The 21078-nt window shown below is 49.3% G+C and overlaps 2 protein-coding genes across 4 annotated transcripts; one reads left to right on the top strand and one right to left on the bottom strand.

Annotated features, from left to right (window-relative positions):
• Nucleotides 1-63: 63 nt before the first annotated feature.
• LOC100275809 (uncharacterized) lies at nt 64-1672 on the top strand. Of its 2 annotated transcripts, NM_001149804.2 has the most exons (4): nt 64-400; nt 515-647; nt 756-800; nt 925-1672. In NM_001149804.2, exons 1-4 carry the CDS (start codon nt 292-294, stop codon nt 980-982), a joined length of 345 nt encoding a protein of 114 aa, NP_001143276.2. In that variant the 5' UTR covers nt 64-291; the 3' UTR covers nt 983-1672. The 2 variants fall into 2 exon arrangements, with proteins under 2 accessions (NP_001143276.2, NP_001390626.1); NM_001403697.1 differs by having other exon boundaries at nt 756-1672.
• LOC100382664 (uncharacterized) lies at nt 1178-4931 on the bottom strand. 2 transcript variants are annotated; one of them, NM_001361672.1, is made up of 10 exons: nt 4525-4820; nt 4328-4441; nt 4047-4235; nt 3375-3868; nt 3058-3157; nt 2881-2940; nt 2621-2713; nt 2385-2504; nt 1685-2051; nt 1178-1578 (listed from the first exon to the last, which is right to left on the bottom strand). In NM_001361672.1, the coding sequence occupies exons 1-9, from the start codon at nt 4618-4620 to the stop codon at nt 1731-1733; spliced, it is 1587 nt and encodes a 528-aa protein (NP_001348601.1). In that variant the 5' UTR covers nt 4621-4820; the 3' UTR covers nt 1178-1578; nt 1685-1730. The 2 variants fall into 2 exon arrangements, with proteins under 2 accessions (NP_001348601.1, XP_020409080.1); XM_020553491.3 differs by lacking the exons at nt 2385-2504; nt 2621-2713 and having other exon boundaries at nt 1267-1578; nt 4525-4931.
• Between the last annotated feature and the right edge of the window lie 16147 nt (nt 4932-21078).

Raw genomic sequence — 21078 nt, 5'->3', positions numbered from 1 at the left:
CGGGAGCAGGTGGGCCCATCGTATCTTCCTTCCTCCAGTCGCAACTCGCGAGTCCACTGGTCACTTGTGTTAGCGCTGGTGATTCGGCAGCCAGCGAGGCTGATCCGGGACCGGGTGGCTGGCCGGTGGCCACACCAGAGGTCTATTATACCTGGATTCCGCGAGGCCACGGACCACGGTGCGCGCGCTCTTGTCTTGTTCCTGTGCCTGCCACTGCCAGTGCCACCATCTCGCCGTCGGCGTCGGCTCGTCGCCTGAGAGCCGAGGCCACGCAGGCACCCGGGCCGGGGGATGTCGGCGCCGGCGGCACAGGCCGTGGTGGCGCTGGCTCTCGCGGCCATCCTCTCGACCCCGGCGCCCCAGGCGGACACCTTCTCCAACGTCCCGCCCACGCTCTCCGGTGCGTGCAGACACGCACATTCGGCACATGCTTCGCAACCTTTTTCCCTTTTGTGCATGCGTATGTCGTAGTCGTAGCGTCAGCGTGGCTGACGGAGGAGGAGCTGGTGAGCAGGGGGCGACGGGAAGCAAGAGCGGATCAAGCACCCCAGGTCGGCCAAGGCGTTGCAGTGCACGACCAAGTGCGTCGGCACCTGCATCCGCGGCGGCGGCGGCGCGCCCGGCGAGGGGCCCCTCAACGTCAGGAGGTAAAATAATAAAGAAAAACACCAGCCACCGGACCTACACCGGCGGACGAGTACTGCCGGTGCGTTTGACTTGTTCATTCACGTTGGGTTGTTTTCTGGTGTGCGCAGGCCCCTCGTGGTGTTCAAGGACGGCTTCCGCAGCCGGCAGTACTGGTGGGTACTACTACTACCTGCACTACAGCCCCCTCTTCTTTTCACTATAGCAGATGCTACCACTGCTCGTGGGTCACCAAAGTGAGCTCAACTTTCTGATCTGATCAGTTTGTTGTTCAATTAGCCTGATAGAGTGCTCGGACATTTGCAATCGCATCAAGGATGGGCAGGACGGACCCTGAGACGGGCCAGAGGAACAACATGCCCAAGCCCAAAGTTGTTGGAGCAACTGCCATGGCTGCGGTGCAGGCTAGATATGGGATCCGGTTCTTCTGCCAGGCCTCCAGAAGCAGAACTTCAGAGGCGACAAGGGTAATAAGGTACAGTAAACCAGTCAGTAACATATAGGATCCAGAGACATTTGCTAGCAACAAAATCCGAGAAAAGCTGTTAAGAGTGATGCGTAGTGGTCTTGATAACCGTTAATGCGATGAACGTCAGGACCATGATGAACAGATACAATGCATAAATAGCACCATGATGAACTTAAGTTTTTATCTGGGAGTAGGAGTTATGTACAGTTTTTCTTTTAATGAAACTCGACAAGATGTCGAGACGGACGAACCGATTAAGGAATTCCAAAGATATGCATCTGACTTCCAATGACACGGGTCAATCCAGTGACTGCTATCTCAAATCTTGATACTCTCATGGTCGCTGGATATAAACTTACTTTTCCAGACATGATGGTAACTCGAGAGACAGCTCTTACACTGTTGAGCGGTCTATCAGGGCTTTGGACTTCATCACTTCTGTTGGCAGATGGCAGTTAGGCTGTCTGAAAGCATGTAATATATCAGCAGAGGGCAATCACATAAACCTTTTGTTGTGACTGAATTCATATATAACAGGAGATAAACACACTAAAGGCTAGTGCAGTTTACCATTCAGGTTGTCTAGGCAGGGAAGCATCTGAATCTCGGATAGCAGTTAATTTAACGATCCCGCATCTGGCAGGAAGAGGTAGCGAAACCGAGAATCAAATGGAACGACGCCGAAAGTACGGGTGCCCAGGAGACTTTGCCGCCGTTGAGACACGCAGTGATCGACAAACGTAGCTTGCTGCTGGGGTAGGAAATGCGAGATCCAGATTGGGAAGCTGTTGTCGTCGACAAAGCCACGGGCAAAGCAGTGCAGTATCTTAGGGGCCAGAAGCTTCCCTTTCCGACTCACTCCTACCGATGCTCTAATGAAATCACGCTGTGCGTCTTGAAGTTCTTCCCTCACGTTGTTAGCCGTGTAAATCTTCACCTACAGCGATAGTTAGTCATCTGTCAGCTATTAAGGCCCCGTTTCAATCTCACGGGATAAACTTTAGCTTCCTACTAAACTTTAGCTATATGAATTGAAGTGCTAAAGTTTAGTTTCAATTATCACCATTAGCTCTCCTGTTTAGATTACAAATGGCTAAAAGTAGCTAAAAAAAAGCTGCTAAAGTTTATCTCGCGAGATTGAAACAGGGCCTAAATGTTTGCGCTAGGGACAATCATGAAAGCTTTCAAGTAGTCAACTAGTTTGCCAAAAAAAATAGTGCTAATCTAAGTAATCTTGGCGAAGGGAGCCAAAGCAATGCTTTGAGCTTACCCCGGGAGAAGAATACATTCCACAGCTGAGAGCAAACGTCAGAAGTGGCTCAGGTGCCGCAATGCAGAACTTTTTCTGCTCCTCGGGTACCTTAATCTTCTGGAGGGCAAGAAGCAGAGCCTTGAACCAAAGACAGAAATAACATTGAACTGTTTGTGTTGATTAACCTAAGGAAACCGAAATAAGCAGCACTGCCAGCTAAATGTGCAGCAAGGTTTTTCAGTTAAGTGGTGTACCATCTGTGGCCTATGGCTTGGTGGTTTCATCTTCAGAATTACGTATTCAATAAACGCAGCGCTGAATGAGTGGCCCCCAATGGTGTATGCAGCCTAGACAGAAAACAAGTACTGTGGTATGATTCTCCAGAAAGAAAAGCGTGTTACGCAACAAGCATCAAAGAAAAAAAATGAAGATCTTGAACAGCTGGCATGCTATTTACTTAGAGTACCAGCAAACATAGAAACAAATCTAATGTGCAAGAGTTCCTTTAGCAAACCTTTTGCATCAGTGAAAACAGTTTCATGTCACTCCGTGGAACACCATAAGCAAGGTAAGCCTGTAAATGGATGAAGAAATGCTCAACATGTGTTCTCCTACACATCGGGAAAAAAAGAGAGATAGTCCCACTTATTCAGCTACCCTAATAAGAATTAAAGTTTTCGAAACCACGTACGTGCATCATCAACGCATTGTATAAGTTGATCCAAAATGCCAACCTTGCATCATCACTGAGGTGAATAGGGTTTATTTCTGCCAGCTGCTCAATGAACAATCTGCACTCTAATGGGCGATCGTTAGTGCTGTTGGATTAACCCAAATAGCCGCTCGTCTTTAATGGCATTGAAACAAAAGGTAATGCGGTACTAAAGAGGCAATGTACTGAATCATGGAGCTAAAACCAGTGAATTATAGTATGGTTTGGTACACCAATTGGCATGGTTTCAGTTATTAACAAAGAGCAGGTATTGCAAATATTGCTTGACACATTACCTGAACTTACGAAGTGACTCCGCAGCATACTCAAGTTGCTTTTTCCCAACTGACATCCACGAAACTTCGGCCGCCGCACCGTAGCTGCCTATGTCAGCCCAGCTAAGCTTCTCGCGAGCTTTGTAAGGGTCAAAAACAGTCTCCGAAGCTAATACATTGTTGTTGTAGTTCAAATCCACTTGAGGGCTCTGTACCCAAGAAGAAATGGACGACGGTTCCGACAGAGTCCAGAAGGCAGAAATCGAATAGTTCCCGGTGGGAGATGGAATGGACTGCTGATTCTCCATGTTCGAGTTCCTTGAGGAGTCCCTGCAGGAATCTGACAGCGAAATAAAGATGTTCCTCATGCAGCGGACGATGTCCTCGGAAAGCTGGTTAGGATCGACGAAGCTCTTGACAGAGATCTGCCTCTGCAGTTTCACAGCCTGTTCATGCAAGACGGCGCGAGGGTAAACCTCCTCCGTTTGGCTACTGCATTTTTCGCCTGTGGGGTCCTGGTAGCAACATGAACGTGTGTACACGGTGAAGAGACGGGCCAAGAAGATAATCAAAGAGCTAAATCCGAAACTCCATGATTAAGTCCCATGTGCTATCCTACTCCATGATTTGCAGTCTGAATGAATCTCGCGATTAAGCAGGAACAGGGATGTAGATGAGCAGAGAAATGCGTACGTCTGGTCCGAGTTTCCCGGAGTGGCAGGAGCAAGCGGACGGCGGCGGGGGCAGGTGCTTGAGGCGGTACTCGACGAGCCGTCTCTCGTTCCTCTCCTGGGTGAGCTGGAAATGCAGGGAGACCATCTCCTCCTCCAGCTTCGTGACCGCCGTCTCGAGGATGCAGATGGTCGAGAGCAGCTCCTGCGCCTGCAGATGGGGGAGAGAGAGGAGAGGCCGTCCAATGTGAGCGACCGACGCCGGGGAAGCCGAAGGCCGAAAGCAACCGCGGCGGAGCGTACGTTGGTGGGGAGGTAGGCCATGTCGGCGAGCGTGACGGCGGCGCGGCCCAGGGCGCCCTCGAGCACGGCGTGCAGCGCCGTCTCGTCCTGCAGCGCCTTGCGCAGCCTCTTCACCTGCAGGCGAGGCCGGCGTGAGAGGAGGAGGCATGGGCGAGCGGGCGGAACGATCGGAGAGCGCAGAGGGATCGGTGGCTCACGTCCTGCTCCAGCTGCGACCTGCAGGAGGACCGCGCGGGCTGCGGTGACGGCTGCGGGGAGGACCCCCTCCTCGCCTTGGCCAGCGGCAGCGGCATGGTGGCGCGGCGTGGCGTAGCGTCGGGCTCACCCTGCCGGCTTCTCCCCGCCCTCGGGGCCGAGACGGCGAGGTCGGACGGAGTCGGGCCCGCGCTTCCGCTGGGGTGAGGAGGAGTGAGGACTGAGGAGAGGCGACACCACCGCCACTGCCGGCAGCAGGAGCAGGGAGGCGACTGGCGAGGAGGGCGGGACACGGGAGATCTTGGGTTTGGTTTGACTGCCTGGTCTAACAGGGTCTTCAAATTTTGAAACGCTCGGTCGCTCATTGGCCCGGCCGGCGGGCGGGGCGGCGCGGGGGCTACGTGGCCGTGTCACGGTAGCGTGGTGGAGTGGGTGGCCGAACTCGCTACTCGAGGTAGTAGACCCAACCAAAGCTCGGTCCACACTTGCACTTTCCACACCACACACCTGGCTGGGCTCCTGCTCCTCGGCGACCTCGGCCGGCGCATCTGTTCCTCACGATGGCATCGCTAGCCACCGTCGCTGTCCGTCGCACTGCGCTGAAGCCAGCGTTGGCTGTCAGGCTCCTGTGCCGTGCCCATCGGAACGGGGAATGGGTCACGCCCGCCACACCACACGCACCTGCTGCCGGGCGCGGTGGATCGCCTAGAAGCCTAGTGCAACGAAAAAACGCCTGTTGCATTGTCTACGCGCTCGGTGCGAGAGGCACGGAGGCGCGATCCGCGGACGGCGGACCGGGGTTCTGCGTGTGCCGGTGACCGCGCCGCGCATGGGCAGGTCGGCCGGAGCGAGCGAGCCCGAGGGCCGCGAGACGCGTGCCAGCCAGCCCTTGCCCCGCCTGTCCCGCTGTCCGCTTCCTACGCTTTCGTCTTTTCCTTTGGGCGGGCCGCGGCCGCCATTGTTTACTGCTCCCGTCGCTAGTGCCCGCCAGGTAGCAGCGTTCCGCCGCCCGACGCCGCTCCTGTCTGTACCCTCCTGGCACGGCACTGGCATTCCGGTCACGGAGCCCAAGGATCGGATCGGATCACAGAATCACCACAGCCCATCGAGTTCGAACTCGGAGGGAGAGCACTTCATGCGTCCCATCCCAATCCCATGAAAGCTTTGGGCAGATAGGCAGATAGCGTGGCAGTGCAAGGTAGTTGGGGGCACAGCAAATGCAACCGCTCCCAGCCCACTACGTACTACTGTGCACTGCCCGGTGCAGCATGCTGCTGCCTCCATTGTCGCCGGCCGGCCTGCCGACGCAGTGGCAATTCAATTCGTTCCGACCGACGGGAGTAATGGAGGCCAAGGCGAGGCAGAGAGCACATTGAAACGCTAGCAGACTGGCGCGGGCGCGGCCATGCCAGGCCAAGCACACAAGCTACTGCGGCGGCGGCGGCGGCGACCATAACTGCTACACAGTGGTATGCAATCCCACTCAGTCAACACGTACAAGAAACCAGTCACCTAGTGCAGCCGAACAGCTATGCCCGTTTTTTAACCAGTCATTTAAGTCTATCTCCGGCAGCTCTCCTGTTGTATTCATTATCCTACCTTCTAATTTAAATTAGCTGAATGTCCGTGCGTTGCAACGGAAACACATAATATCACGGTATTGTTACGAGAAAAGGTTTCTTAATACATTTATGATTCTATCCATACATAAATTTTATTAGTTTAATCTAGTTGTTTCACCACTACATTGCAACCATCAATACCATGCAGACTTTTATATATGATATTTAGGTACACGTGTGTTACTACGATTTTTAAATGAATTACCCTGAATTGATTCAAAAGATCCATAGCAAAAGTACGTAAGCTTACCAAAGTTTAAGAGAACTTACCCGACAACCAGCCTTCATCATTTGCTTTAAAAGTTAAGGAATGAATACATAAGGAAAACATCATGTGCATTACAAGTTAATGAATTAATACATAAGGAAAACAAACCAGGAACAAGAATAAAGCATGTCTGGTTGCATATCTAGATTTGTCAGACGCATAAGAAAAAACATAATCAACCAAAAGTGAAATAAGTAATAACATCCAACATCTTCGCCATCCTCATCCTACCATTTATCCAGTCAACCTTCAAGAACACAGGTCCTTTTTCAGGAGCCTTGGCCACCAACCGCTCTCATCTTTCTTGTTCCGGTGGAGAAGCGGACGCCGCAAAATGGCCGAACACCGAGCAGCCCCATTGGCGGAGGCCGTCGTGGCTCTAGGCTGAAGCTTGGAAGTGTAAGCCCTTAATTCTGCACCTGTTTAGGAGGATTCTTACTTTTCAAAGGGTAACACAAATTAACTTATCTATAGCACCAATTTGGCTTGTTTTTCAGATCTGTTACAGGGGCTGATGTTTTGAATCTGGACAAGTTACATACTGAATGTGTGGAGATAGAGTGAAGTGCTAGGGAAGGTGGCGCAGATTGCTTGTTAACCACAATTCAGTGAAAAGAATGTCATGGACCACTTTAAAACTATTAGAATAGTACGAACATGCAAATGGTCACAACTCCAACAAAATAAAATACATCCATCATCCTTCGGATACACCGTCGATAAGTTTTGACTTCGTGAGGAGCACACCATTTCCATAAGGAGTGTTTACAGCTGTCTGCCTGTCATATTCACCAGATAACCTTGTCTAAAAAGTGTGCCCATGAGCTACTGAGAGCTCAACAAGAAAGACTTGCTTTGCAGCAATTAGCGGTACTCACACAGAGCTGACAGAGCGGTGCTGCAATTAGACCTACTACACATTATGGCACTGCAAGATGGGTTCATTCATTGCCAAAAAGAACTGAACAAGCATAAAAGTCCATAGGCGAACCTTTCAGGTTTTGATCAGTGAGTAACTTCAGCCAAATGTGTTCCACACAAACCACTGCGCTATCGTTGTACCATATCTAAGCGTACGTGGCTGCAATGTAGCAAACCAGCTGAAATGAGGGTGACGCATATGCGTCAATGCAGCAATGCGGACCCAACCCCACCCGCAAAAACGGGCGAACGCGCGTCAAATCTGCCGCCGTGCAAAATTCGCGCCACCATCGGTACCGAATCTCTAGCCGCGTCCTCGAATCACAGCATCCATGGGACCAACCGAGCAGCGGCCGGAGGAATCCAGCTCCATCCTATGCGGTGGCGGCCATTCCAATGCTCCCTGATCCAACTCCTCTCCGGTCAATCGGAATTGGGGCAAGGACGGACGGCCAAGCCGGAGGGGATATCTACTACAGATTGGACTGGACTGGACGCCAGATTTGGGATCCCTTTGTAGGATTAGGGATTTGGGATTAGGTCTGGACTCTGGAGGAGGATCGCCGCGTGCAAGAGAGAATCAACAACAGTCGCAGTCCAATCCAACCCCCTCGTCAATTTCTCTGATTTCTTCCTTCCTCGCGACACCACGGCGGAGGCCGACGGGGACGCCTCCGGCGGAGAAGCGGCCGCCGCAAAACGGCCGAACGCCGAGGACTCACTCGGCCTCCATGGCGGAGCGATAATACAACCCACGGCACATCCCCGAACTCGATGCTACAATGTTCCCAGGAAAAAGGCAAAGCTCAAAGAGGCCTTACCAAAGATGACGACGTAGTAGTCTTGGTTTCTACGATAGGACGACCCCGGCTCGCGTATAGCGATGGTGGCGCCCGGTCCCTCCTTCCTCACCGATCTCTCTCAACCAGGATGGATGACGGCAGAGGTGCTCGCGTTTGACTCCTAGAAACAGGCGGATGCAAAGGGTAGTTGGTGATGCGGTGCCCGAGTTTATAGAGCTGGGCAAGGCAACGACGAGGGGGAGGGTGCGCCTTGTGGGCCAGTGGCGGAGGTGGAGGCGATGGGAGGTCATGGCGGCGCGGTCGTCGTTGTCAGGGGCCACGAGGCATCTATCGCGGTAGGGGCAGGGGCGGGTAACGCGGCAGAGAGGAGAGGAACGTGCGGGGGAAGGTTAGGGATTGGGTGCGGTCGTGCGGTGGAGGGAGATGGAGTGTGGGAGACGCAGACGCATGATAGGATACGGACGGTCCAGATCGATGGACGGCAGAACGGCAGAACGAGGGGAGGCAGACTACCTTTACTGTCTTAATATGTAGTAAAGATAACACTCCACAAACATTAATATGTACCGTTCATATTAGTATTTTGCACGATATATACACGACATACATCCCAACCCATCAACCAAATTGACATGGTTCCCGCCATTGTAACGGTTTAAAGCACCCCTATCTTTCCATGTGATGCTAATTCCTTTGCAAAAAAAAATCCGCTCTCCTTCCCCCAAACAGCTGCACACTTTGATGAGATACTATGGGTCGGGATTCGTATCCCTGAGTCTCTAGGGTCACGGGTCAACAGACGGGTAAAACGGAGTTAATTCGTTGCAAGTCAATCAATGATCCACCACGCCCGCACGATGACCCCCCTACTTCGAGCCAAGGGGTCGGACGAGATGGATGAAGGTGAAGGAGGTCAAACAAACTGAACAAAAACCATTCAAGTGGATATTGTATGCACGTCGGATTGGTCGTGATGTCAGCCCTGTGTATGCCACATTAACTACATCGGTCAACGGAAAGCAACGCAAACAGTATCAATCTTCCTCCAACTTATGATCTATGGGGCCTAGGCTTGAGTCCCACTCATGGCCTATGGGTCCTAGGCCTGCGTCTAGAAAAACAGCGGATAGGCTACGAAAGCAGAGGGTCGGCGTAGGAGAAGCGGACAGGAACCAGTAATGATGATGCCCCGGACTTCCCTCACCGGCACGAATCAAGTCCTCTCCCGTCAATCTCAGAGATACGATAGAAAACCCACACTGGGAAAGACATCAACATACAACAAGTTTTCAATAGGGGTGGAAACCTTCTTTTACTATTACACTCTCTTTTGGGAGAAGCTATCTGTAAACACTCCCTCCTTGGTCTATAAAAGGAGGGGTCAGCCTCGTTAGAAAGAGAGCAAGACAATCGATAAGGCAACGAAAAAGGAGGGGTCAACCTCGTTAGAAAGAGAGCAAGACAGTCGATAAGGCAACGAAAAATAACCCTAAAGAAGTAAGACACCACACATAGAGACTTGTGGTCTCTCCCTCTCTCACCCGCTTATAACCTCTACTACGAGCAAGCATGAGTCGGTAGCGCTAGTAACCAAAGACTATAGTAGGGACATTGTGCCCAAACCTGTATAACCCTTCCGCCTTGTCGAGGAAATGATCCCCAGTCCCTGGGACCCGTCGGTCAGAGAGTGCGTTGAGGGAACGACCCCTGGTCACTAGGCCCCGTTAGTCAGTTGGAGAGATGGACATGTCAACCCTAAAAGAGCTCGCCCCCGGTCGAACCCCGCGGCACCAAGTCTGGGGTCGGGTGTGGTGGAACCTGACGGGAGACAGGGCGTGCCGGAAGGGAACCAATCGAGTGGATCCCGCGTCCGACCCCACACTGACCCCCCATAAATAGCTGACTGCATTTAACCACGCCTGGCACCGAGCCACAACGCGAGCGCCAGTCTGCTTCCCACTCATGACTGTGACATCCCAGTTTTTGATCCCAAGGTTAGAAACCCTAAACTCCTAACCCCCCCATTATTTCTCCTAAGACCCCATCTCATGAAGCATTTTATTCATCATATGCATACACCATGATTTCTAGTAGCACTTCACATAGAGTATTTCATTTTGGCACCTAGAAAGCATAAATGAATATTTGTATAGAAGAGAAAAGGAATTAAGGAGAAAAGGAAAAGAGAAAATAAAAAGAAAAAAAGGAAAACCCTCTCCCCTCCTCGGCTAGGCCGATTTTGGCCCAACTCCTCCCCCTCCCTCTCGCGCCCGCGTCCTCCCTCCCCCTCCGCTCTCGGCCCACGCGGCCCCACTGCTGCGCGCACCCAACGCTCGCACTGCGCCTCCCTCCCTTCCGCTGACCGACCGGCCCCACCCGTCAGCCGCACCCGCCCCGCTCTCTCGAGCCCGCTCTTCCTCTAGCAAATGGGACCCACCCGTCAGCCCTTTCGTCCCTACCCGTGACTTCACTGATGCGATCCCCGCCGATCACCACCGCCCCCTCTCGTCGCCATTACTCCTGCACCAGTGAAGTTAGGCACCGCTCCACCCCCTAGTTCACTGTGCTCGCATCCCTCCATGGCAGCCTGCCCCGAGCTGTTGAGAGCACCTAGAGGGGGGTGAATAGGTGATCCTGTAAAAATCAAACACTTGTAGCCACAAAACTTGATTAAAAGTTAGCTCAATAGAATCAAGTGGCTAAGGACCAAGCTCTTGTGAAACACAATGGTCACGAAGAAAACAAGCACAAGAGACACGATGATATATCCCGTGGTTCGGCCAAGTAGCACTTGCCTACTCCACGTTGTGGCGTCCCAATGGACGACGGTTGCACTCAACCCCTCTCAAGTGATCCAATGATCAACTTGAATACCACAGTGTTTTTCTTTCTTTTACTATCTCCCGTTCGTGAGGAATCTCCACAACTTGGAGCCTCTCGCCCTTACAATTGATGATCACAAAGAAGCATGGAAGTAAGGGAGGGGAGAGCAACACATGCAAGACTCAAAGCACGAACACAAACATGCACACAAGCCAAAACTTGAGCTCACAACACAATGCGGGGAGTTCTCTACTCAACTAGAGCACAAGTCACTTATCACAAAGAATCGAATGCGTGAGAATGGAGTCTTGGTGCTTAGAGATGATCAGAGAATGCTTGGTCTACTCCTCCATGCGCCTAGGGGTCCCTTTTATAGCCCCAAGGCAGCTAGGAGCCATTGGAAGCAATCTGGGAAGGCAATTCTTGCCTTCTGTCGGGTGGCGCACCGGACAGACACTGTTCATGGTCCGGTGCAGATCTCCTTCCTAAAATGGCATAGCCGACCGTTGCAGGATTGTAGCCGTTGGCGCACCGGACACTGTCCGGTGCACACCAGACAGTCCGGTGCCACTTCCCGACCGTTGGAGCGGGCCACGCGTCGCTCGTGGATTTGGCGGCCGACCATTGCGCTAGCGACCGTTGGCTCACCGGACAGTCCGGTGCACCACCGGACAGTCCGGTGAATTTTAGTCGTACGACGCCGACGAATTCCCGAGAGTGGCCAATTCGCCAGAAGTCAGCCTGGCGCACCGGACACTGTTCGGTGCACCACCGGACAGTCCGGTGTGCCAGACTGAGCTAAGTCTTGGCTGCTTCGAGCCAAGTTCTTTTCTTCTTCTCTTTTCTCTGATTCCATCACTTAGACAAATATATTAGTACACAAAAACCAATGTACTAAGTCTAGAACCATACCTTAGTGTTGATTTGCACTTCATCCATCATTTGGCACATAATTACTCACTCAATTTGTGTTGGGCACTTAATCACCAAAACACTTTGGAAATGGCCCAAGGGCACATTTCCCTTTCAATCTCCCCCTTTTTGGTGATTTATGCCAACACATCAAAAAGCAACTAAAAGAAGTGCAACATCAAAGCAATTGAGAATAAGAATTGTTTTTTATTCAAATTTGGCATATTTGGATCATTCTTTGCCACCACTTGGTTTGTTTTTTAAATCAAACTCATTTTCTTATCTCTAAGTCAAACACACTCGTTTAGGCATAAAGAAAGGTATTCCATGAGAAAAATTGATCAAGAGCCAAAAACTCCCCCTTTTCCCATAATCCTACATTCTCCCCACAAGAGGCCAAATTTTGCACATAAGAGAATTTTGACAAATCAAAAGAGCTAACTCTACTATTTTCTACTATTTTCAAATTTCTCAAGTGGTAGCTGATCCATTTGCTTTGGCCTTTAATTTCTCCCCCTTTGGCATTAAGCACCAAAACGGGAGCATTCTTGGCCCTTAAACCCCATTGCCTCACCAAAATCGTCAATTAAGAGTAAAAAGGCAATAAGAGCATGGAGATGAACTTGGAGTAAATTACCCTCTCATCGGAGTGCAGTGGAAGTCTTGCATGGTCCAAGTTCACCTTTTTCCTTTCAATCCACCTTTGAGACTAAATTAAGAAAACTCAAGCACACGGTTAGTCACAAAGGGTCAAGTTGTAGCATTTCTCCCCCTAAATATGTGCATCATTCACACATGGACTTGTGAGGTCCGGGGATCCCTTGCACAACTTGAGCACCATAAATAAGCAATAATATGCATAAAGGAACATGATCAAAGGCATAAAACACATGTATGCTCTAAATCAATCCAAGTTACGCGAATCTAAGACATTTAGCTCACTACGCAGCCTGCAAAAGGTCTTCTCATCTAAAGGCTTGGTAAAGATATCGGCTAACTGGTTCTCGGTGCTTACATAAAACACTTCGATATCTCCCTTTTGCTGGTGGTCTCTCAAAAAGTGATGCCGGATGTCTATGTGCTTTGTGCGGCTGTGTTCAACAGGATTATCCGCCATGCGGATTGCACTCTCATTGTCACATAGGAGTGGAACTTTGCTCAGATTGGAGCCAAAGTCCCGGAGGGTTTGCCTCATCCAAAGTAGTTGCGCGCAACACTGTCCTACGGCAACGTACTCGGCCTCAGCGGTGGATAGGGCAATGGAAGTTTGTTTCTTAGAACTCCAAGACACCAGGGACCTTCCTAGGAATTGACATGTCCCTGATGTACTCTTCCTATCAACCTTACATCCAGCATAGTCGGAGTCTGAGTATCCAATCAAGTCAAAGGTAGACCCCTTTGGATACCAAATCCCGAAGCAAGGCGTAGCAACTAAATATCTAAGAATTCGCTTAACGGCCACAAGGTGACATTCCCTTGGGTCGGATTGATATCTAGCACACATGCAAACGCTAAGCATAATATTTGGTCTACTAGCACATAAGTAAAGCAAGAAACCTATCATAGACTGGTATGCCTTTTGATCAACGGACTTACCTCCTTTGTTGAGGTCGACATGTCCGTCAGTTCCCATTGGAGTCTTTGCGGGCTTGGCGTCTTTCATCCCGAACCGCTTGAGCAAGTCTTGTGTGTACTTCGTTTAGGAGATGAAGGTGTCGTCCTTGAGTTGCTTCACTTGGAACCCAAGGAAGTAGTTCAACTCGCCCATCATCGACATCTCGAATTTCTGGGTAGGGGTGTAAACGGATATCCGAACTGTTAGGACAAATTTAATATTTTAAAATAGATATGTATGAAATTTGATGCTAATCTCTTCTTATGTTATGAAGCACATTATTATAAATAAGAGTAAAATTTTGTATAAATTATTTCATACATTATTTACGCCAAACAACAAAAAAGGTAAAAAAATATCTGTATCCGTATTCGATTTGTATCCGAAATTTATATTTATTATTTGAGAAGATATATGATAGATTTGAGGTTTACCTTTCATGGATCTTTACAAGCTCAATACTAAAGACAAGAATATAAATTTGCATAGCAGATTCTATATTCTATTAATTCATAATCAAAGAAAAAAGACCAAAAAACTGATATCCGAATAAGTATCTGTTTACACCCCTATTTCTGGGTCATCACCCTGCTAAACTCTTCACAAGACTTTTGGTTAGTAGAACCAAATATTATGTCTTCAACATAAATTTGGCACACAAATAGGTCACCATCACAAGTTTTAGTGAAAAGAGTTGGTTCGGCTTTCCCAACCTTGAAAGCATTAGCAATTAGAAAATCTCTAAGGCATTCATACCATGCTCTTGGGGCTTGCTTAAGTCCATAGAGCGCCTTAGAGAGCTTACACACGTGGTCAGGGTACCGTTCATCCTCAAAGCTAGGGGGTTGCTCCACGTACACCTCCTCCTTGATTGGCCCGTTAAGGAAAGCGCTCTTCACGTCCATTTGGAACAACCTGAAAGAATGGTGAGCGGCATAGGCTAACAAAATGCGAATCGACTCTAGCCTAGCCACAGGAGCAAAAGTCTCCTCAAAGTCCAAACCTGCGACTTGGGCATAACCTTTTGCCACAAGTCGAGCCTTGCTTCGTGTCACCACCCCGTGCTCGTCTTGCTTGTTGCGGAACACCCACTTGGTTCCCACAACGTTTTGCTTGGGACGTGGCACCAGTGTCCAAACTTTATTTCGCTTGAAGTTGTTGAGCTCTTCCTGCATGGCCAACACCCAGTCTGGATCTAGCAAGGCCTCTTCTACCCTGAAAGGCTCAATAGAAGAGACAAAAGAGTAATGCTCACAAAAATTAGCTAGACGTGAGCGAGTAGTTACTCCCTTGCTTATATCACCCAAGATCTGGTCGACAGGATGATTCCTTTGAATTGTCGCTCGAACTTGAGTTGGAGGGGCCATGGTGCTTCTTCCTCCTCTTCTTGGATATCTTGTGCTCCCCCTTGATCACATGCCTCCTCTTGAGGAACCTGTTCATCATCTTGAGTTGGGGGTGCACCATTGTTGAGGAAGAAGGTTGATCTTGCACTTGGTGTTCCTGTGGTCGCACATCTCCAATCGCCATGGTGCGAATTGCGTCCGTTGGAACATCATCTTCATCTATATCATCAAGATCAACTTGCTCTCTTGGAGAGCCATTAGTTTCATCAAATACAACATCGCTAGAGACTTCAACCAAACCCGATGATTTGTTGAAGACTCTATACGCCTTTGTATTTGAGTCATAACCTAGCAAAAACCCTTCTACAGCTTTGGGAGCAAATTTGGAATTCCTACCTTCTTCACTAGAATGTAGCATTTACTCCCAAATACACGAAAATAAGACACATTGGGTTTGTTACCGGTTAGAAGTTCGTACGACGTCTTCTTGAGGAGGCGATGAAGGTAGACTCGGTTTATGGCGTGGCAAGCTGTGTTCACAACTTTCGACCAAAACCGCTCGGGCGTCTTGAGTTCTCCAAGCATCGTCCTCGCCATGTCTATGAGCGTCCTGTTCTTCCTCTCTACCACACCATTTTGTTGTGGTGTGTAGGGAGCAGAGAACTCGTGCTTGATTCCTTCCTCCTCAAGAAACTCCTCCACTTGAAGGTTCTTGAACTCAGACCCGTTGTCTCTTCTAATCTTTTTCACTTTGAGTTCAAACTCGTTTTGAGCTCGCCTTAGAAAGCGCTTGAGAGTCCCTTGGGTTTCTGATTTATCCTGCAAAAAGAATACCCAAGTGAAGCGGGAAAAATCATCATCAACAACAAGACCATACTTACTTCCTCCTATGCTGAGGTAGGCGACGGGTCCGAAGAGGTCCATGTGAAGTAGCTCCAAAGGTCTTGATGTGGTCATCACATTCTTGCTGTGATGAGCGCTTCCCACCTGTTTGCCTGCTTGACAAGCTGCACAAGGTCTATCTTTTTCGAAAAACACATTTGTTAGACCTAACACATGTTCTCCCTTTAGAAGTTTGTGAAGGTTCTTCATCCCAACATGTGCTAGACGGCGATGCCACAGCCAGCCCATGCTAGTCTTAGCAATTAAGCATGCATCTAGATCGGCCTCCTCTTTCGAAAAATCCACTAAATAGAGTTTGCCATCTAGTACACCCTTAAAAGCTAGTGAACCATCACTCCTTCTAAAGACAGACACATCTACATTTGTAAATAGACAATTATAACCCATGTGGCACAATTGACTTACAGACAGCAGATTATAGCCTAGCGACTCTACTAGAAATACATTAGAGATAGAGTGCTCATTAGTGATGGCTATATTGCCTAAGCCTTTGACCTTGCCTTGATTCCCATCTCCAAATATGATTGTATCTTGGGAATCCTTGTTCTTGACATAGGAGGTGAACATCTTCTTCTCCCCCGTCATGTGGTTTATGCATCCGCTGTCGATAATCCAGCTTGAACCCCCGGATGCATAAACCTGCAAGGCAAATTAGGCTTGGGTTTTAGGTACCCAACTCTTGTTGGGTCCTACAAGGTTAGTTATAATAGTCTTTGGGACCCAAATGCAAGTCTTGTCTCCTTTGCATTTGGCCCCCAACTTCCTAGCAATCACTTTCTTATTCTTACGACAAATTGCAAAAGAAGTATTGCAAGCATGGTAAATTGTAGAAGGTTCATTACAAACTTTCCTAGGCACATGAGCAACATTTTTCCTAGGCATATTTCTACCATGCACAAAAGAAGAACTTGATGCAATCATAGCATGTGAATCATAAGCATAACTCCTATGAGCATTTCTAGAAAACTTTCTATCACTATAGATGAAAGCATGATTTCTTTGAGCACTATTTGCCATAGGGGCCTTCCCTTTCTCCTTGGCGGAAATGGGAGCCCTTTGACTTGTTAAGTTCTTGGCTTCCTTTCGAAAGCCAAGCCCATCCTTAATAGAGGGGTGTCTACCAATAGTGTAGGCATCCCTTGCAAATTTTAGTTTATCAAAGTCATTTTTGCTAGTCTTAAGTTGGGCATTAAGACTAGCCACTTCACCATTTAATTTTGTAATAGAAGTAAGGTGCTCAACACATGCATCAACATCAAAATCCTTACATCTATTACAGATAACGACATGCTCTACACAAGAACTAGATTTATTAACAACTTCAAGCTTAGCATTTAAATCATCATTAATACTTCTTAAGCTAGACACAGTTTCATGACAAGTAGATAATTCGGAGGAAAGCATCTCATTCCTTTTTACTTCTAAAGCAAGAGATTTTTGCACACTAATGAATTTGTCATGCTCTTCATATAAAATATCTTCTTGTTTCTCTAACAATCTATTCTTCTCATTTAAAGCATCAATCAATTCATTGATCTTATCAATTTTAGTTCTATCTAAACCTTTGAATAAACTTGTTTAGTCTACTTCATCATCACTAGATTCATCATCACTTGAAGAAGCATACGTAGAGGTATCTCGAGCATTTACCTTTTTCTCCCTTGCCATGAGGCAGGTGTGGCGCTCGTTGGGGAAGAGAGACGACTTGTTGAAGGCCGAGGCGGCGAGTCCTTCGTCGTCGGAGTCGGACGAAGAGCAATCCGAATCCCACTCCTTGCCAAGGTGCGCCTCGCCCTTCGCCTTCTTGTAGGACTTCTTTTTCTCCCTCTTCCCGCTCTTTTCTTGTCCCTGGTCACTATCATTATTGGGACAGTTAGCAATAAAGTGACCAGTCTTACCACACTTGAAGCAGGAGCGCTTTCCCTTTGTCTTGCTTTTGTTGGGATGCTCCTTGCGTCCTTTTAGCGCCGTCTTGAAGCGCTTGATAATGAGGGCCATCTCATCCTCGTTTAGCCCGTCCGCCTCAACTTGCGCCACCTTGCTAGGTAGCACCTCCCTGCTGCTTGTTGCTTTGAGAGCAACGGTTTGAGGCTCGTAGATAGGCATTGGTCCATTCAATGCCTCATCAACATATCTTGCCTCCTTGATCATCATACGCCCGCTTACAAACTTTCCGAGTATTTCCTCGAGCGTCATCTTTGTGTACCTAGGATTCTCACGGATTGAATTCACAAGATGAGGATCAAGAACAGTGAAGGACCTAAGCATGAGCCGGACGACGTCGTGATCGGTCCATCTCGTGCTTCCATAGCTCCTGATTTTGTTGACCAAGGTCTTGAGCCGGTTGTACGTTTGCGTTGGCTCCTCTCCCCTGATCAATGCGAACCTCCCTAGTTCGCCTTCCACCAACTCCATCTTGGTGATTATGGTGGTGTCGTTCCCCTCATGAGAGATCTTGAGGGTGTCCCAGATTTGCTTGGCGTTGTCCAAGCCGCTCACCTTATTGTACTCGTCCCTGCACAAGGATGCTAGCAAAACAGTGGTAGCTTGTGCATTTTTATGGATTTGCTCATTAATGAAAACGGGGTTGTCAGTACTATCAAAAAGCATTCTGTTTTCAACAATCTCCCAAATACTTGGATGGAGAGAGAATAGGTGACTACGCATTTTGTGACTCCAAAATGGGTAGTCTTCTCCATCAAAGTGCGGAGGTTTCCCGAGTGGAATTGAAAGTAAATGAGCATTGGTATTAAACAGAATACGAGAATAATCAAAAGAAAAATTCGAATTAACCGGTTTCTTTTTCTCTTTGTATTCGTCATCTCTTGGGGAAGAAGAAGACTCGTCGCTGTCGTAGTAGACGATCTTCTTGATGCGTCTCTTCTTCTTCTCATCCTTCTTCTTATGACTCGAACCAGAGTCCGAGGGCTTATCATCTCTTGGCTCGTTAACGATGGACCCCTTTGTCTTGTCGTTGACCACCATCTCCTTTCCCTTAGGATCCATCTCTTCGGGCGATTAGTCCCTTGTGTGAAGAGAATGGCTCTGATACCAATTGAGAGCACCTAGAGGGGGGTGAATAGGTGATCCTGTAAAAATCAAACACTTGTAGCCACAAAACTTGATTAAGTGTTAGCTCAATAGAATCAAGTGGCTAAGGACCAAGCTCTTGTGAAACACAATGGTCACGAAGAAAACAAGCACAAGAGACACGATGATTTATCCCGTGGTTCGGCAAAGTGGCACTTGCCTACTCCACGTTGTGGCGTCCCAATGGACGAGGGTTGCACTCAACCCCTCTCAAGTGATCCAATGATCAACTTGAATACCACAGTGTTTTTCTTTCTTTTACTATCTCCCGTTCGCGAGGAATCTCCACAACTTGGAGCTTCTCGCCCTTACAATTGATGATCACAAAGAAGTACGGAAGTAAGGGAGGGGAGAGCAACACATGCAAGACTCAAAGCACGAACACAAACACGCACACAAGCCACAACTTGAGCTCACAACACAATGCGGGGAGTTCTCTACTCAACTAGAGCTCAAGTCACTTATCACAAAGAATCGAATGTGCAAGAATGGAGTCTTGGTGCTTAAAGATGATCAAAGAATGATTGGTCTACTCCTCCATGCGCCTAGGGGTCCCTTTTATAGCCCCAAGGCAGCTAGGAGCCATTGGAAGCAATCTGGGAAGGCAATTCTTGCCTTCTGTCGGGTGGCGCACCGGACAGTCCGGTGCACCACCGGACAGGCACTGTTCATGGTCCGGTGCAGATCTCCTTCCTAAAATGGCATAGCCGACCGTTGCAGGATTGTAGCCGTTGGCGCACCGGACACTGTTCGGTGCACACCGGACAGTCCGGTGCCACTTCCCAACCGTTGGAGCGGGCCACGCGTCGCTCGCAGATTTGGCGGCCGACCGTTGCGCTGGCGACCGTTGGCTCACCGGACAGTCCGGTGCACCACTGGACAGTCCGTTGAATTTTAGCCGTACGCCGCCGACAAATTCCCGAGAGTGGTCAGTTCGCTAGAAGTCAGCCTGGCGCACCGGACACTGTCCGGTGCACAACCGGACAATCCGGTGTGCCAGACTGAGCTAAGTCTTGGCTGCTTCGAGCCAAGTTCTTTTCTTCTTCTCTTTTCTTTGATTCCAGCACTTAGACAAATATATTAGTACACAAAAACTAATGTACTAAGTCTAGAACCATACCCTAGTGTTGATTTGCACTTCATCCATCATTTGGCACATAATTACTCACTCAATTTGTGTTGGGCACTTAATCACCAAAACACTTTGGAAATGGCCCAAGGGCATATTTCCCTTTCAGCTGTCCCGTCCCCGGCGCTGTGCGCCATCATCACCGCCGTTGTGCTCCTCACCGGCGCCAACTGGTTTTCGGTCGCTTCCCTCCCCGGGCGCTTATAAAAGGAACCGCCTGAGCTCCACCTCTCCTCACACCGGCCTTGGCCACTCCCTCTCCCCTTCTCTGGACCCAATCAAGCTCGACGCTGCTGCCTCCTGTCACTCTGGTGAGCTTCTCCCTCCCCTCTCTGGTGGCCTAGAGTCAAATTAATATAGTTCACAAGCTTCACCGCCTCTCCACGAGCACAAGGCACCACTTTCACCTTTCTAGGCACGCCCAGCGACCACACCGCCGCGAGAGCCCGCCACCTCACCGTGGACCGGCCGACCCAAGCCCCCACCGGCCAAATTGACCCCACCACCATGACCCCTAGCCCTGCCCGTGCTAGGCCACCTCCCCGACCACCTAGAACCGGATCACTGGCGGAGAATCGCCGTCGAGCTCCGGTGACCGGTTCTCCCTCCCGGGTGGACCCCCGTCTCTCTCCCCCCTAACGTCGTTTCCCCTCCCCCTCACTGGCACGTGGGCCCGCGCCCATGGTGCCATCCCCGTGTTGCGTCCGTTGGCAGGTCGAGTTGGGCCGGCTGCCCGCGCGGCCGCGCGCGCGAGCACGCTCGGCTGGGCCGAAAATCCCCCTCCCCCCTGTTCGCTTAGCCAGGAATTGCTTTTCCTTTTTCTTTTCTCCCTTTTTCCCATTTTCATATATAAATAAATACTCATGTTGATATTTTATGCACCAAAACTAGTCCAAATATTCTCTATGTCACAAAATAATAATATTTAGAACTTGACACACTTTACTAAGCCACAATGTTTGATGTAGTGTTTATTGCATGTTTTTGCTAGGCGAAGAGGGGTCCGATCCTCCGAAAATTGTAGCTTCAGAAGAAGGGCAGGAGCCCGACCTCCCGGAAATAGAACTTTCATGCCAAGAGAGCTTCGACGAAGGCAAGTCCATTCTTCCCTTGATGCATAAATT

This window comes from Zea mays, chromosome 5 (genome assembly GCF_902167145.1).
Source record: "Zea mays cultivar B73 chromosome 5, Zm-B73-REFERENCE-NAM-5.0, whole genome shotgun sequence".
NCBI classification, from domain to species: domain Eukaryota; kingdom Viridiplantae; phylum Streptophyta; class Magnoliopsida; order Poales; family Poaceae; genus Zea; species Zea mays.
The sequence above is the reverse complement of the archived record's forward strand: the minus strand, read 5'-3'. Positions and strand labels throughout refer to the sequence as shown.

Excerpts from the sequence above, each read along its gene's own strand:
- LOC100275809 (NM_001403697.1), top strand. The coding sequence starts at position 292 with ATGTCGGCGCCGGCGGCACAGGCCGTGGTGGCGCTGGCTCTCGCGGCC. Across the intron at positions 401-514 it reads CGTCCCGCCCACGCTCTCCG|GGGGCGACGGGAAGCAAGAG; the intron begins GTGCGTGCAGAC and ends GCTGGTGAGCAG. Across the intron at positions 648-755 it reads GGGCCCCTCAACGTCAGGAG|GCCCCTCGTGGTGTTCAAGG; the intron begins GTAAAATAATAA and ends TGGTGTGCGCAG.
- LOC100382664 (XM_020553491.3), bottom strand. The coding sequence starts at position 4,887 with ATGAGCGACCGAGCGTTTCAAAATTTGAAGACCCTGTTAGACCAGGCA. Across the intron at positions 2,941-3,057 it reads ACAATGCGTTGATGATGCAC|GCTTACCTTGCTTATGGTGT; the intron begins GTACGTGGTTTC and ends ATCCATTTACAG. Across the intron at positions 2,052-2,880 it reads TGTTTTCACTGATGCAAAAG|GTGAAGATTTACACGGCTAA; the intron begins GTTTGCTAAAGG and ends CTATCGCTGTAG.